Source organism: Varroa jacobsoni, unplaced genomic scaffold (genome assembly GCF_002532875.2).
Source record: "Varroa jacobsoni isolate VJ856 unplaced genomic scaffold, vjacob_1.0 scaffold_1377, whole genome shotgun sequence".
Taxonomy (NCBI): domain Eukaryota; kingdom Metazoa; phylum Arthropoda; class Arachnida; order Mesostigmata; family Varroidae; genus Varroa; species Varroa jacobsoni.
The window spans coordinates 131400-145416 of NW_019214279.1; the positions used below are offsets into that span (position 1 = coordinate 131400).

Consider the following 14017-nt stretch of genomic DNA (forward strand, 5'->3'; position numbering starts at 1 on the left):
ACAGGTATAAACAGCTGCTTGAATGGATAGATTCCTTACATCAAGCTCCACCATGTTAACTACTGGCTGCATTTTTGTCATAATTAATTTTGCCTGATGTTTCCTGTTCTATCCGATACAAAATCTACTATATCAGCCAACTTAAAATATATACAAAAATATTTCACCGTACAATCATCCTATAAGTTTCGCTACCATCGAAATGCTAAAACACACTTTAATAACAAACAAATACATCTGAATTTTATTGTGTATCTTGTTATTTGACAGCAATTTTAAATGTTTTGCTAATTAGCCAAGTTTGTTTTTAGCGAAAGTCAATTTCAGGCGTAACGCCGTAGAAAGCCGTCAGTATTAGCAGTGGTTCAAAATCTGCTAATAAATACCAATGATTGCTGAATAGGTTCTGAGAAAAACTCGTCTGTAGTCGCGAGCTTTATGTCGGCCCCTTTTGGAGCTTCGATCCGAAATCGCTGCAGAATGGTAGTAAAATAGAGGAACGTTTCAAACGTTGCGAAAGCTTCACCAGAACATGCGCGTTTTCCTAAAAGATAAAAGCCACTTTTTAATCTAATGTGTTAAACTTAGTTAGACGCTACTATCTGTATCGTCGAATCTTTCGATGGCGATGACAAAAATACTCCCGGAACTTTACATCTGAACACCAACAGAACAGGCGCAGTACTCTGCGTTTACGCTGTTGACATTGCAAGGTCCTTTTGGACCTTAAAGCCTTCTATTATAATAATCCTTTAAACACTTTCTAGAATTTTTTTTTGTTAGTTACGTTCTACCGTGTCGTGGCGTTCTATAGAAACTTACCAATAGCGAAAGGGATGACGGCATTGGACCGGATGAACCTACCCCCGACGTCGATAAACCGGCTGGGATTAAACTCGTAAGGATTTTCAAACACCGTTGGATCGACGTGCACACTATCGATATTGTAAATGACCACCGTGTTTTTAGGAATATCATAACCACACAGCTTAGTGTCACGCAGCGACCTGTATGCCACCAGGTATAGAAGGTTTAGATTGCTTTCATTTATACTAAACAAGGCTTTGTATCGCGGTTCATTCCACGATTGAAATTTGTCCTCCGTGGCTAACGGTGCGTGAATCTTTCTAATCTCAGCTAAAAGATTCACCAAGCAGCATTTATTTTTCAAAAAGCTATTAACGTTTTAATATAACTACGTAACGTTTACTGAATCTAGAATCCCTGTTCCTAGACGTAAACGCGCCGAACACTAGGTAATCAACAGCTTCAGAACAGCTGCAATTTCTACCCAACTGTATTAAATATAATCTGTATCAAATCGGTTTAACGCTTAAGGTGCTGTACCTTCGGAAAATTCCCAGTGGCAAAATCGAGAAGATACGATGCCTTTCTTGAATAAAGGCATTGACAAGGTGCAGTTTGTCCTTGTCGACCCAACTTGGTAGTCGGGCATCACCCACAACATGAATGATCTCCTATGGGAAATCAAAATTGATTAGAACGTTGAAGAGAGAAAGGCCCATTTCGAATACACGTGAACTATATTTATATCAAGAGGACGCATCTGATTGCCGAGATACTTTAGTGAATTTTTCATTCCAGCTCGGCCGAATCGCCGTGCGTTACCTATTTGTACATTTATTTTTGACCTCGCCTATTTATTATTTGAAAGTATTGATAGCATCATTCAGAAGCGATCACAATTGTCCTACGATAGCAAATATGCCGACATCTTACATTAAACGGGCGTTGATTTATACGTCACACTCAAAGCGTGGCCACAAACGTTTGCAACATAATTATACCACAATTTAAAGATCCTGTAACTCCACGAATTTAACCTCGCTTTTCTTTCCAGGTACACGAGCCAATGAAAGATTATATAAACAGCAGGTTGAAAAGAAAATCTTCGTTATTCATTTAGAAGATATTGAACATATTGGCATCCGTACTTGAAACATCTGCTCCTGCAGGTGGGGGTATGCAGCGCATAGCTGCAATAGATATTCTATAGAAACCCTTGTCGTGTTGCTGCCGGCCGCAAAAAAAACGAAGCACGTTCCTCGAACAACTCGAGCTATGGGAGAGACCATTACCGAAAGATTTTGTTTGATTAGCAGTAATAAACAATGGCACTTTATACCTTCGGTGATTGATAGATGATTTATCTAAACTCTATTTTGATATGCATACGCCAAACTAATTGCAATTCGAATAGAACTTACGTGTGTAAAGTTCGGGATCCTCTTTCTGCTTTGCAAGAAGATGATCGAGGAAATCTCTTTTATAGCCGCCATCGAAGTTTTCGGCATGGCTTTCAACTTCCGCTCTAGCAGAGAAGAAGCAATACACATCAGAGGTACTTTCAGCATCCACCTAAATTTGCTTTAAAGTACTGATAGTAACTTAACAAAACTGGCATACGTTTGCTTCGAAACAATATATTATGAAGCACTATTTACTGCTGTCCCGACACTAACTAGCTAAGTATCGGCTTCGTGCTCCAAATTATCGTCGGCGTCGCCTTTTTGATAATAAGTTTCTACATTAAAAAATCGCTATACCATCTAAGAATCTGTATGCCGAATAGCATTTTACTTAGATGGCATTTTACTTACGTAAATGCCGTATTCGCGATGCTAGCAAATTCAAGTAATTTTTTTACTTGTTTGATGCCTATGAAGGTCATCAACTTCATCAACAAAGGAACAAAGCTAAAAACAAAAAGGTAGGACGTAGTTTCAATGAAGCCGAGGAGGAACTTGTTGAAGCTTTTCCATCGAGGGTGGCGGTCGCCAAACACCAGAGTGGCAATATTATTAGACACAGATGCTAGAAGAGTATTCCGTGGCTCGTACGGAATTCCTTGCGTCCGTCCGATAACATCTAAGAAGTACCCAATCTCCTCCTGTTTGGATGAGATAGTAGATGCCTTGACTTTAATTGAGACGTGTGATTTACATACACAACATAAGACACAGTATTCTGTGTTTTTTAATTAAGTTGACGCAAAAGCCCTAGATATGTGATTAAACCATGATCTTAACGATTCGCTCTAGACCGTAATGGCAGCTCTTAGACAACTTTATGTATAAAAAAAATTACTTTGGAAGGTATATTTTGACTTTAAGATTGGCACTTCGATTCTGGCACTCCCGGATACGTTATATTGACCTCGATCAGCATGAACTTTTTTAGATGTATAGTTTAAAACGAATTTGCAGGTAACTCTGGGCAGTTGGTACGAAGTACTTGAAGACATTATTTTTATCACTATTTTAAAAAATTACAAAATTGTAAAAAGCTGAGCGGCCTATAGAATAAACAGCTCCTCTTATTTTATCGCAACTGAAACCATTGTAACTGATTACAGGGTGAAAGAGTTACATATCTTACTACGTAGTAAGCCCGAATGTGTACCTATAGTATTGTATTTAATATCAGCCATCCTGTGGGTGTAGAAAAGACAAAACCAGATTTATAACTGTTCATTTAGCGGGACCGTTATATACTTTGACTTCAAAAATGTATACATTTCGATTTTGACTTTCCCAAACACTCTCCTATATAGTAGATGCTTTGTTTGATATATATATATATATATATAACAACAAGTGTTTACCTTAGTTACTACGCACCGACATAACCGTGGAAAATAGCTTCATTAAATTTTGTAAAACTTACCTGAATCCTTTTTTCAATTAAAGGAGTTTTGCCAAAGCCGAGATCTCTTAATGTGTGTACCGAGTAGTTTCGAATTGCCTTCCAACGTGGGCCTTCCATTGTAACGAAAGCTGTAGCACATAAGACATTTTGTTTATATCTTTGAACACCCTGATTATGCGGTACTAACCATTATTTACATTTATCCTGTCAAAGACAAACCAATTAGTCTAGAAAAATTACTTGGCATATTTCTTGGCAATATGCCAATCTCTTTCGAGTAATAAACCCGGGAAACAATTTCGCAGATGAGTTGGATGTACTAACGATCAGCTTTCATAAGCTCTTGAAGTCGATTAAACATGGCGTTCTTTGGCCTGCCGAGAAGGTCATCGTTCTTAAGAGCTTCCTTTACTCCAGTTGACCCATTGACCACAACGACGTCGACCCAGCCAACCCGTACCCTATACATATTCAACGAAACAGTGAGAACAGTAAAACACAAAAGACTAATGTTTTAGTAAAACGTCTAGGGATAATATTGAACATTTGATGAGATTTATTAATTGAAGTAGTTACTAGCAAGGTGTAAGCGCAAGTGGGTAACGTGTCTGATTCCTAAAATTAATGTTACGTGGTAAAATACGTTGACATTTTGACGTCGATACACTTCGTTCCGTGTTTGAAACCGGCTATGTGAAGTAATACCTAACGGATCAGGTACCAGACGAAAGGAACTTAATACGAAGTTGATGAACAAGATTAGGGATTTTAAAAATGGAAACGTATTTCTCATAAAATTTATCGATCGTATACAAATGTTTTGAAGCGCCCTTAAGCCTCATATATATTAGTTTCGTGTTATCAATGCTGTAAATCCTCTTCATTTGGTTCTGCAAAACGCATTTCATCTCTTTTCCATAATTTTTTACAGTATTAGCACTCTGTGATTATCTGGAATTTTTCCTACCTAACTCTTCTTTCGAGCATGCACCTGTACTATCTTTATAACTGGGTGACTCTGAAAATTCTCTAATATCTAGAAGAACCTAGCTGATGTGTCAGCTCACCTAAAAATATATAGAACAATCTGACCCACTGCATTTAATGATTGGAAGGCTATCCGACGTACAGCTTACCTCTCTGACTCGATACTCGATGCAATTGTCTTTTTGAAAATGTATATAGAAAACGTATAGATGCAACCGTGATTCTAGCTATAATGAGACCAGAGGATCAAATCTTGTTTTCTTTTAAGTAGCGTCCTTAGTTCGAATCTCAAAAGAGACACGCTTGTCACGTTCTAGAGGTGAGCCGTGTGATTTCATGCTAATCGCTCGATTTACAAATACATCCATTAACGTTGAAATTAGATCCGGCAATTAACTTGAAATTCAGAAACTGCCTCATATACATATTATGTCAAGGAACTTCATTCCCTAAATTTGTTACATGTCGCAAACGGGTATTCTATGGAAAATATGTAGCAGAATATCTGATATGCGATGAACTGATTCAATATGAATTCGCGAGCTAATGAGCCAATAAATCAAATTCTTAAAAAAACTTTTTGATTTTTAGATTGTAGCGTTAGTTGTAGGCAATGCTTGATGAAGTCGTGCTATCCTTATATGGCGTGCTAATAGTGCCCAATTTTTCCGGTTGATCACCCGAAGTGTTACCTGCTTCACAGCAGTAACACCTACTAGCAACAAAGCTTCTAATTTTTTTTAGGGTTACTTGAGTTTATCACCACCACCGCCGCCGCCGCTTAAGTCTACCATAGAACGCACTCATACCAGGAAATAATCCAGCTAGAAACGACCAGCCAGAAATGACCATCGGCAATGAGTTGCTGTCTATCTTAGACGAAATATCGGATTAGGAAAGGCAAGGGTTTTTTTCCATGGGGGCTGAAAAAACACGGTTCGAGCTTTGCGATGTGACCCATATGTCCAAGTCTCTTTAAGCTTCTCGAGGTATTAGGGGGGAATATTGCGGTGGGGAGTCACTAATGATTTATCTAGATATTTCTGATCCGATAAAGTCGCTTTCTAATGACCTCCGTGCTCAAAACTGTCGCTTTATACACCTAAATACGTTTATCGTTTTTTTGTAAAACTATTGCAACCACATTTGCACAATGTCCAACAGAAGCTCGTTATATAGGCGCATCCGCGATTTCAGCGTTCAGAATAGCGGCTTATCCATATCTAATAAGTTAATAGCGACCATATTTCTACGATGTATCTCAGTGACACCAGGTGAAGCCCATTGCTTACCCATCAAGTTTACGGTCCTTTTTTTGGACTTAGATCCCTTGAATAGGCAGTAAAGTATCGTTTTTGGAGCGCAACATATATTGTACCCTACGTTTGGATTAAGTGTAGTGTTGCAGTGTAGGTCTTGATCGAGATACATTTGTCCTTTACTATGAAGACATATGACACATAGATAGTTCGCGTGATTCCATTTTTTCTTGAATACTGTTTATGCTTCGAGCTCTATGTTCGGTACTGCTGCTAGACGTTATTCTGGATTCCCACATGAAATGAAGCGTATGCACGATCGAGCGCGAACCCAGACCTTCTCACATGTTTCTACGTCTACTACGTAACCGTTCAAGTTGTCATCGTACAACGACTAGGGCGACACCAAGTGTCTGAAACTCGATTTCTACCTACGTGTAGACAGACGCAAGCTTTCACCGTTGAAATGACTGTTTTCTCGAACTATAGAATAACATGTTAACGTAGTCCACGAATCAGATTATAAATATGCTATTCAATAATGATGTGTAAAATATAACATGTCACCTAAATTGGCATTGGACATCGCCTTGAAAAACCAAAGCCCAGATTTCTAGAAACTATACCGAATCGACTAAAGCAACCCGTGACTCAAAAGTGTGGGTAAAGTATCTTCTTTTCAACGTGGTCAGATAATATGTAAAAGGTAAATAATCATGGACTGTTCAAAAGCGAACTGCAAATGGATGCAGACATTTCGCTGAACCAAAATTTATATCTATCAATGATCTGTAAGTAGTAGTTAAGCAGTGCAAAACTAGTTGTACTTATACTGCTTTAGATGACGATAGGAATAATGGTTGGCAGAGGAGAACTATTTTTAGATATTTGCTGCGTGCTAAGTAGACTGAATAAGAAGAACACGCAGAAGTAAGCCAACGAAAACTTCAATGGAAAGTATAAAACGATCACCGTCGACACATATCTTTCAGTAAAGAAGTAGCGTGTGCCGTGTAGCTACGTCTGTCGATATATAGATGAAAAGCATGCAGACATATAAAACTGTCCGAACGATCGAGCCGGGCATGCTTAGGGTCGAGTCGCATTTCGAAAACACTAAGTCTGCATGAGTTGTTTTTTTGTCACCGATGCGGTTATTTTGGACGTCTTTGACTCGCGTCTCTGGGAATCGTATGTGTGAAGTATTACAATATTGGAAATAATCGTAGGTATGTATTTTCATCTACAAAACGTTTGAATTCAATTATTTAATTGAGCTTCACAGATTTACCTGAAGATGGGTCCACTTTTCTTACATATATTTTTAGCCTGTGCGATGTAGTTTCTATTCCATAGTATAAACGGCACGACTCCAATGACGGGAAATCCGTAATAACCTGGTGGCAAATTTTTTTCTTCTCCAACAAATCCGTGCCACTGAGCCCAGTGCACCGCCAAGAAAACAGTCAGAAACAAGATACACAGCTCCAAATACATAATGACGTTCACCTTGTCGTTGTGTCCCGTGTCGTCAACAGGGTATAAGTTCGAAAAATATACTTTTCTTATTTAATCACACTCTATTGCAGCGATCCTATGAGATTGTTTTTATCCTCAACACGAGAAAGACATTTTTGTGCAAGTAAACGACGCGCCCTCGCAACACATAGTAGATTTACTTTTCATACGTTCGCGTTACACTGATACTTTTAATAGAAATCCTGTGTACGTATTTCTTGTTTTTCATTAAGCAAAAATCTTGTGGGTTAGTTAGCTTCTATGCAGCAATTTACTGCTGACTGTTGTCCAAGTGAGTGCTTAGTAGCGGAGGAGTAGATATACAGGTATGTTGACCTTCAAAAGTAGCAAGGATTATTCCAGCTTATTGTCGATAGCTCGATATATTCACTGTCAATAGCACCCAAGACGCCTTTGGGAAAAAGGAAGAAGGCACTAGCAAAAGCTAGTGACAAGGTCGATTTTGCATAACTAGTCACAAAAAAATAAGGACACATGTGACAGTTTTGGCAGAAATCGTACGACCTCTCTATCTTGGCTCCTCAGAAAACAATGGACTTCGTAATTTTAATAATTCGTTGCTATCTGTTTATACTATTTGCAAAGATAAAATCAGCGGAAAGGACGCTGCTGGTTAAGTTAGCGGTTTCTTTGGATATTTTCGATTGCATATATATGATATGATTCACGTCTATCGGAAACAGCTTACGCTTGTATGCCACGACGACTCAGAATACGAACCAGAGCTAGCAATATACATGTTTGCAACGGTATAAAGAGTGACAAATGAAATAACTAGGTATATTCAATATTGTTATATTGAAACGTGACAGCTGTTGATCCTATATTTCAACATAACGTTATTCTATATAGACATACTATTTGACGAGACTTCTCTTTTAAATTTCACGACACTTTTAAATTTAAGACCATTCTCCTCATTATTGGCATTGAGTCTTGTAGACGGCAGGTTGTAGTGAGTCATGGAAGACCGCAATATTTGGCTAACTTAGAGATATGAATTTCATCTTGGAACTACAGCGACAGAGACCGCTTACCTTACAAGTGTCATATTCGGTAAAAATTGTACGACTAAAAGCTCCGTGAATCGTTGGTTTCGGAAGAAAATCCTAAATTCGCAAATGTAAAGGCCGACCTACCTCAGAATGCGCGGGTGTTAGCAATCATCTTTGGTTTAAGTAAAAACACCGTACTTGTTCTCCTCAATCAAATGATAACATAAAAAAAATTGCACGACTGAGTACCGCATGCTTTGGACAAGAATCGTGCTGGTTCGTCAATTGCGGCAATATGTATTATTAAGAATCATGAAACAACTTCGCATTAGGGAGCCCAGATTAGTAAACAAAGTTAAACTACCCCTATTTCACGACAACGGTCCACTTCATATCGCAAGAATCACTACAGGAGTTACAATTGGAAACCCCGCTAGGCATTGTCATCAGAGATTGGTATTTTTTTTTTTTTCAGAATGCCTACAACTTCTCAATAGAAAAATCATTCAAATTTCAACGTGATATCGAGATTACTTAAGAGTTCACAGACGTCAGCACCAAAGAATTCGATAACATCGGGGTAAATAAGTTACATCCAAATGACAGAAAGCCATAGGTCAAGGTCCAATAAAACTCATCCCGACTGTCTTTTCGTGAAGGGTAGGTCCTTAACGCAATATTAAAGAGGTGGTCGCGAAAAACCAGCATTGAGCTCCATAACTACATATATTTAGAAGAAAGAATATATATATATATATATATATATATATATATATAGGAAAGTATCAGCAGTCTTGGTCATAATCCAATCTCACATGGGCCAGTGGACCATACAAGTTCTGGCTCTTAGAGCAGCCTAATTTTTGCGCTAAAGGGATGTGATATCTATATATTTTTTGAGTTTTAAAGTCCGAAGTCGCCGTTGGGCATTCTATCAGGTGGCTGGCTCTCGGTACGAAACGAAATTTGTCGAGTTCGAACCGAGTTATAAATACTTTCGTTGGACAAAGATTAAATTATCCTAATGGTGTAACACTTTTATATAACAGTAATAACTTGTTCCTTATTTTTCTTTAGGTTTTTCAGCCATCGCCGAGTAACGTCGCGACTCCTTAATATGTTTAAAAACCGTAAACCTTTCTTTGCACGAATAGGTGCTCCGTTAGTTCGCCTAGCAATTGGTGTACTATGCACAGCTGTTCATATAAACTAGGTAAACGTCAGAGTTCATTACTATTCAAGCTATAAAATAATTGGATCTTTTGTCCTTTACAATCGTAAATTCTCTAAGGAAACAAGCATTTTATGAACTAAGAACGTGTATGTGTGCATTGATATCTTTGTGAAATAATATATGACACGGAGATATTTATAGTTATCTTTCGGTAACTTTGCTTAACGCTGTTTATGTTCAACATTTCAATAAAAAGACATCAAAATAAAATAATGTAGAAAACGTACGTGCTTTTGTTCGAAAACCGCACTCTAAACTACTCATTGTACTTTCGTTTATAATGTTACAATTATATATACCATTTGATATATGGCGCTGTATATGAATACGCGATTCAAGTTTATTTCTACCATTTTTTGATCGAGTGTACCATATGCAGCAGCGCCACTCTGTCCATTGTTTAGGACTGTTTACAACACGCACACACATATATATATATACCATTTATGACTCAATCCGCGGAACAACTTAACCTACGAACATCTCCACATGGCTAGTGTTTAAATTTCAGTCTGCATGCCTCCTTGCGGTGACAGTCGCATTAGCATGGATGCATGTGATCATTCGATCTTCAGAGGCGCACCAAAACAAAGCTTCTTCAGAACGAAGCGAGCGGCGAGCCAAGACGCTGGCTGCTGCCTGTGACGTGAATGTAACGTGCATCAAGGTTATCTTCTATTCCCCCTCCCCCCTCCCCGAAAGTGCTGCAGATCTTCCTACAGATGACTTTTTGATCTAATGGAGCGCACTCGATCGGTTCGAACACTAATGTCGTGTGTTGTGTTTGTCGTTGTCCTAGTAGCCGGTAACACGGTATCGGCACTAGAAATAGCCCATTACGAACGTAGTCTTCAGTACCGTTCCGTGTGCACTCGTCAAGCTACCTGTCAGGAACACAACAATCTTACTTGTTTCGGCAGTCAGTTGCCATACATTAGTACAACTGTTGAACTTGTGGACGATGCAGAGAACCAGCGCGAAGTGGACGAGCGTCTAACTCAACTGGAGGCGGGCTTGCGCAAGGTGCCACGATGTTGGCAGCTTGCACAGCCGCTTCTATGTTCACTGTACCGGCCACCATGCAAAAATAATTCAGTTCATCTTATATCGAACACGTTGTGTGAGAGTGCCCGTAAGGCCTGCAAGATCATTATGCCGCAAGTTGGACCACAGGTCGGAAATGTGGAATGGCCATATTTTCTCCGATGTGAACAAGATGTTTTCTTTACGAAGGGATGCAAAAACGATGCTACCAAAAGTGATATACCGAAGATACGATTCAATTTGTCTCATGAATGTCCCACACCGCTCATACATACGACAAATCGTCACTCATGGTACTCCGAGATCGATTACTGTGGAATCTCGTGTACAGAGAACCCGCTTATCTCTCGAGAAGAACAAACAACAAAGCGTTGGTATGACGCATGGTTTGTGATCGTCTCTGTATTCTGTTGCCTCCTAACATTGTTGCTCTACGTACCATATAGCCGGTCGCAAAATCGACTCACATACCCGGATCGCCTGAAATTTTGGTTCACCGTGTGCCTATTCATTGTATGTGGGGGTCATTGCGCGCAATTTTTAGGTCTACGAGAGCTGATGCTCTGCAACGGAGACGGTACTATTCGTCGCGATGAGCCCAGCCCCAACTGGAGCCTAGCATGTCTCACAAACTTTGTGGCCTGCTATTATTTCCTGAATGCGGCATACGTCTGGTTTGTCATAATCTGTGGTGCGCTAAATAAATCTGTACTTGTTGTGCCGTTACAGAATCGCAGTGAAGCAGACTACTGGAAGTCTAAGTTCTCCTATTTTCACCTTTCTGCTTGGTGCTTTCCGCTCATAATGTGCGTTGCCGTTGTAGTTGGGCCAGGGATTGAAGCTGATTCTATTAAAGGGGTTTGCTTCGTCGGCCGATCTTCAGTTCTTTATAGAGAGCTTCTCGTATCCCTTCCATTTTTATTGGCACTCCTCATAGGAGCTTTATTTCTAGTCCATCTCACATACAAGCTTCATCAACGGAAATATTCAAGTACTACCATGCTGAAGGAAGATTCGCACAAAAGCATTGGAAAAGCGATGCGCCGGCTACAGATGTTCTTTTTGGTTATGCTGGGCATTGGGCTCATCACAGGGTTTAGTCTGTGGTATGAAGCAACTCGTTATGAACTTTGGCGAACTTCGACCCGGGAACATTTTGCCTGCCAACTTAACGTCGTCCAACAACCTAGTGACGAGCTAAACCATGCTATGGAAACTACCAGCTGCGAGCTAAAAGACAAACCTAACCTTGTCATACTTCAGATACAATTGTTGGTGCTTCCATTGGCGTGTTTTACTCTCTTACTAGCCACGTGCAAGTCATCTGTTGCGGAAGCTTGCAAACACGTTTTTGCCAAATTTGTGCTACGCAAGAAGACACAGCCACCTGGAAAAGGATTCACACAGGAGATTGCCGCTTTATTTGCTCAAGAACAGGACGACGAAGAGGAGGACCACGGACCTGGAGACTCGGTATCGCAGAATCTAAGTTCATCGTATGCTAATATGTTCTCAGGAATGGGATACAACGTTTTATCACATCAGCCCGTGATGATTGGCCGCAGATACTCATCTACGAGCGACGTTAGCCATCAAACATCGAACTACATGAGCTCAAGGGCACTGAAGAGGAAGACTCGCAAAGAACGGAATCGACAGCGTGTTGCAGAGAAGACTGCCGTTTCAAAAGGCGAAAATGGCGATATAACGGTACCATTCCTTCCTAGTCAGGAGCAGCCTAGCATCTCTCAAGAAACACAAATTCGAAAACGGGTTCTCACTCAGGAGGATATTGTTAATTCTCCATTTATGCATGGAATGTCCGGTGAGGCTCGTGAGAATCGTCTTTATCCCTACTGGCGAAAGCCACGGCCCCCAGGTAAACTCCCGCCTGCAAGTAAAGTACCTAAGCTACCGTTGCCTCCCCTTATTCCGCCGCCAATTTATAGTTCTTTAGCAGGGGGTCTTCCCAGAGCGGCGGGACCACATCCCATGCAGGTGCCTTTTGCGTTCCCCCCTCAACCCTGCTCACTTATTGACGTCTATACAGGGTTTCCGATTGCGGCATGTCCGCACTATTTTGCACCATACGGTATCATGCCAGCTCCGGCGCCAGTGAACAATGACTTCATGCCTTTTCATGATCTAGACAATATCAAATCACCAATTATACCACTTCGAGCTCATGAAACCGGAAGTGAAACCTCGTACCGAGTCATAGTACCTTCAGATACTGAATACGACACCGACGCGTATCGGCCCCAAACAGCAATACCACGTAACCATGCACGGTCGAAAGCTACAGGACGATCATCCGCACCATTCAAAATGCCCGGGGGTTTCGTAAGCAACTGAAAGAACGACAAAGTTGCAAGCAGCTACAGAAGGACCATAAGGGCTCTTGTCAGGGCCAGACAGTTGCCATAGATGCATTGGCATTGTTGCTTTCTACACAGTTAACGCGAGAAGTAAAATGACTGGGGTTCTTACAGTGTCCGAAGGCTTACCGGTAGGTTGTCGTTCATATGTTAAGGTGCAAAAGGCCTGGATGCATGTGAACTCATATATATTATAGTTACGACAGTTCGTAATTGAAGTATTTCTTCTCACAAAGTTGTATCAAAATCCTATCTCATTATTACCAAATAAAAAGAAAGTTAAACACACATACGAGTTTATAAACAGATATAGTCAATTGCAGATGTTCCAAGTTAAAGGAACAAATGCAATGTTGATCAAACGGAACTTCGGTGCATAATTGAAGTTTCGTCGTCTCCATCGCAGCGAACATCGCAAAATAATCATCTCACACATAGCGTGTATATATGTTTGTTCAAGGGAGTTATCACAGTTTGTAAATGACTGCGTGCCTTACCATTAATTCATTTGTATAGAACTGTACAGAATAGGTATATTTCTTGCAATAAATCATCCAGCTACATTATGGACGCGACTTTGCAGTTTTTAATTAGGCGTGTGAATTCGTAGATAGACATTGCTAGCATTCAGTTTCAGCTTGAAGAAAATTCTCTTACAACGTTCAACTTGCCTGGAGAAAATTAATGATCTCGCAGCTATACAAAGTTGACCTTGCCACGTTCTTGACATTTTCAGAAAATTTGATTTTAAGTGGATCACTACCGACTTTAAAGGAAAACATATTCATAACCACCATTGCGTTTGTCTTAACGCGTTGACGGCACTCTTAGATAATGGATAGTTATTTACAATCGCGTCCTAGCCTGGGAGCTAGCCTGTGAAACAAATCAATGTCGCGCAACCCTTCATTA

General features: G+C 40.1%; 2 protein-coding genes across 2 annotated transcripts; one reads left to right on the forward strand and one right to left on the reverse strand.

The window, feature by feature from the left end:
* Nucleotides 1-216: 216 nt before the first annotated feature.
* LOC111269308 (cytochrome P450 2H2) lies at nt 217-7728 on the reverse strand. The gene is made up of 9 exons (XM_022848782.2): nt 7207-7728; nt 3994-4130; nt 3688-3797; nt 2622-2911; nt 2229-2332; nt 1956-2080; nt 1348-1478; nt 823-1007; nt 217-544 (listed from the first exon to the last, which is right to left on the reverse strand). Exons 1-9 carry the CDS (start codon nt 7410-7412, stop codon nt 366-368), a joined length of 1467 nt encoding a protein of 488 aa, XP_022704517.1. The 5' UTR covers nt 7413-7728; the 3' UTR covers nt 217-365.
* Nucleotides 7729-10242: 2514 nt separating this feature from the next.
* On the forward strand, nt 10243-13680 carry smo (smoothened, frizzled class receptor). Its single transcript, XM_022848786.2, has one exon. The coding sequence runs from the start codon at nt 10422-10424 to the stop codon at nt 13080-13082; it is 2661 nt and encodes an 886-aa protein (XP_022704521.1). The 5' UTR covers nt 10243-10421; the 3' UTR covers nt 13083-13680.
* Nucleotides 13681-14017: the final 337 nt, after the last annotated feature.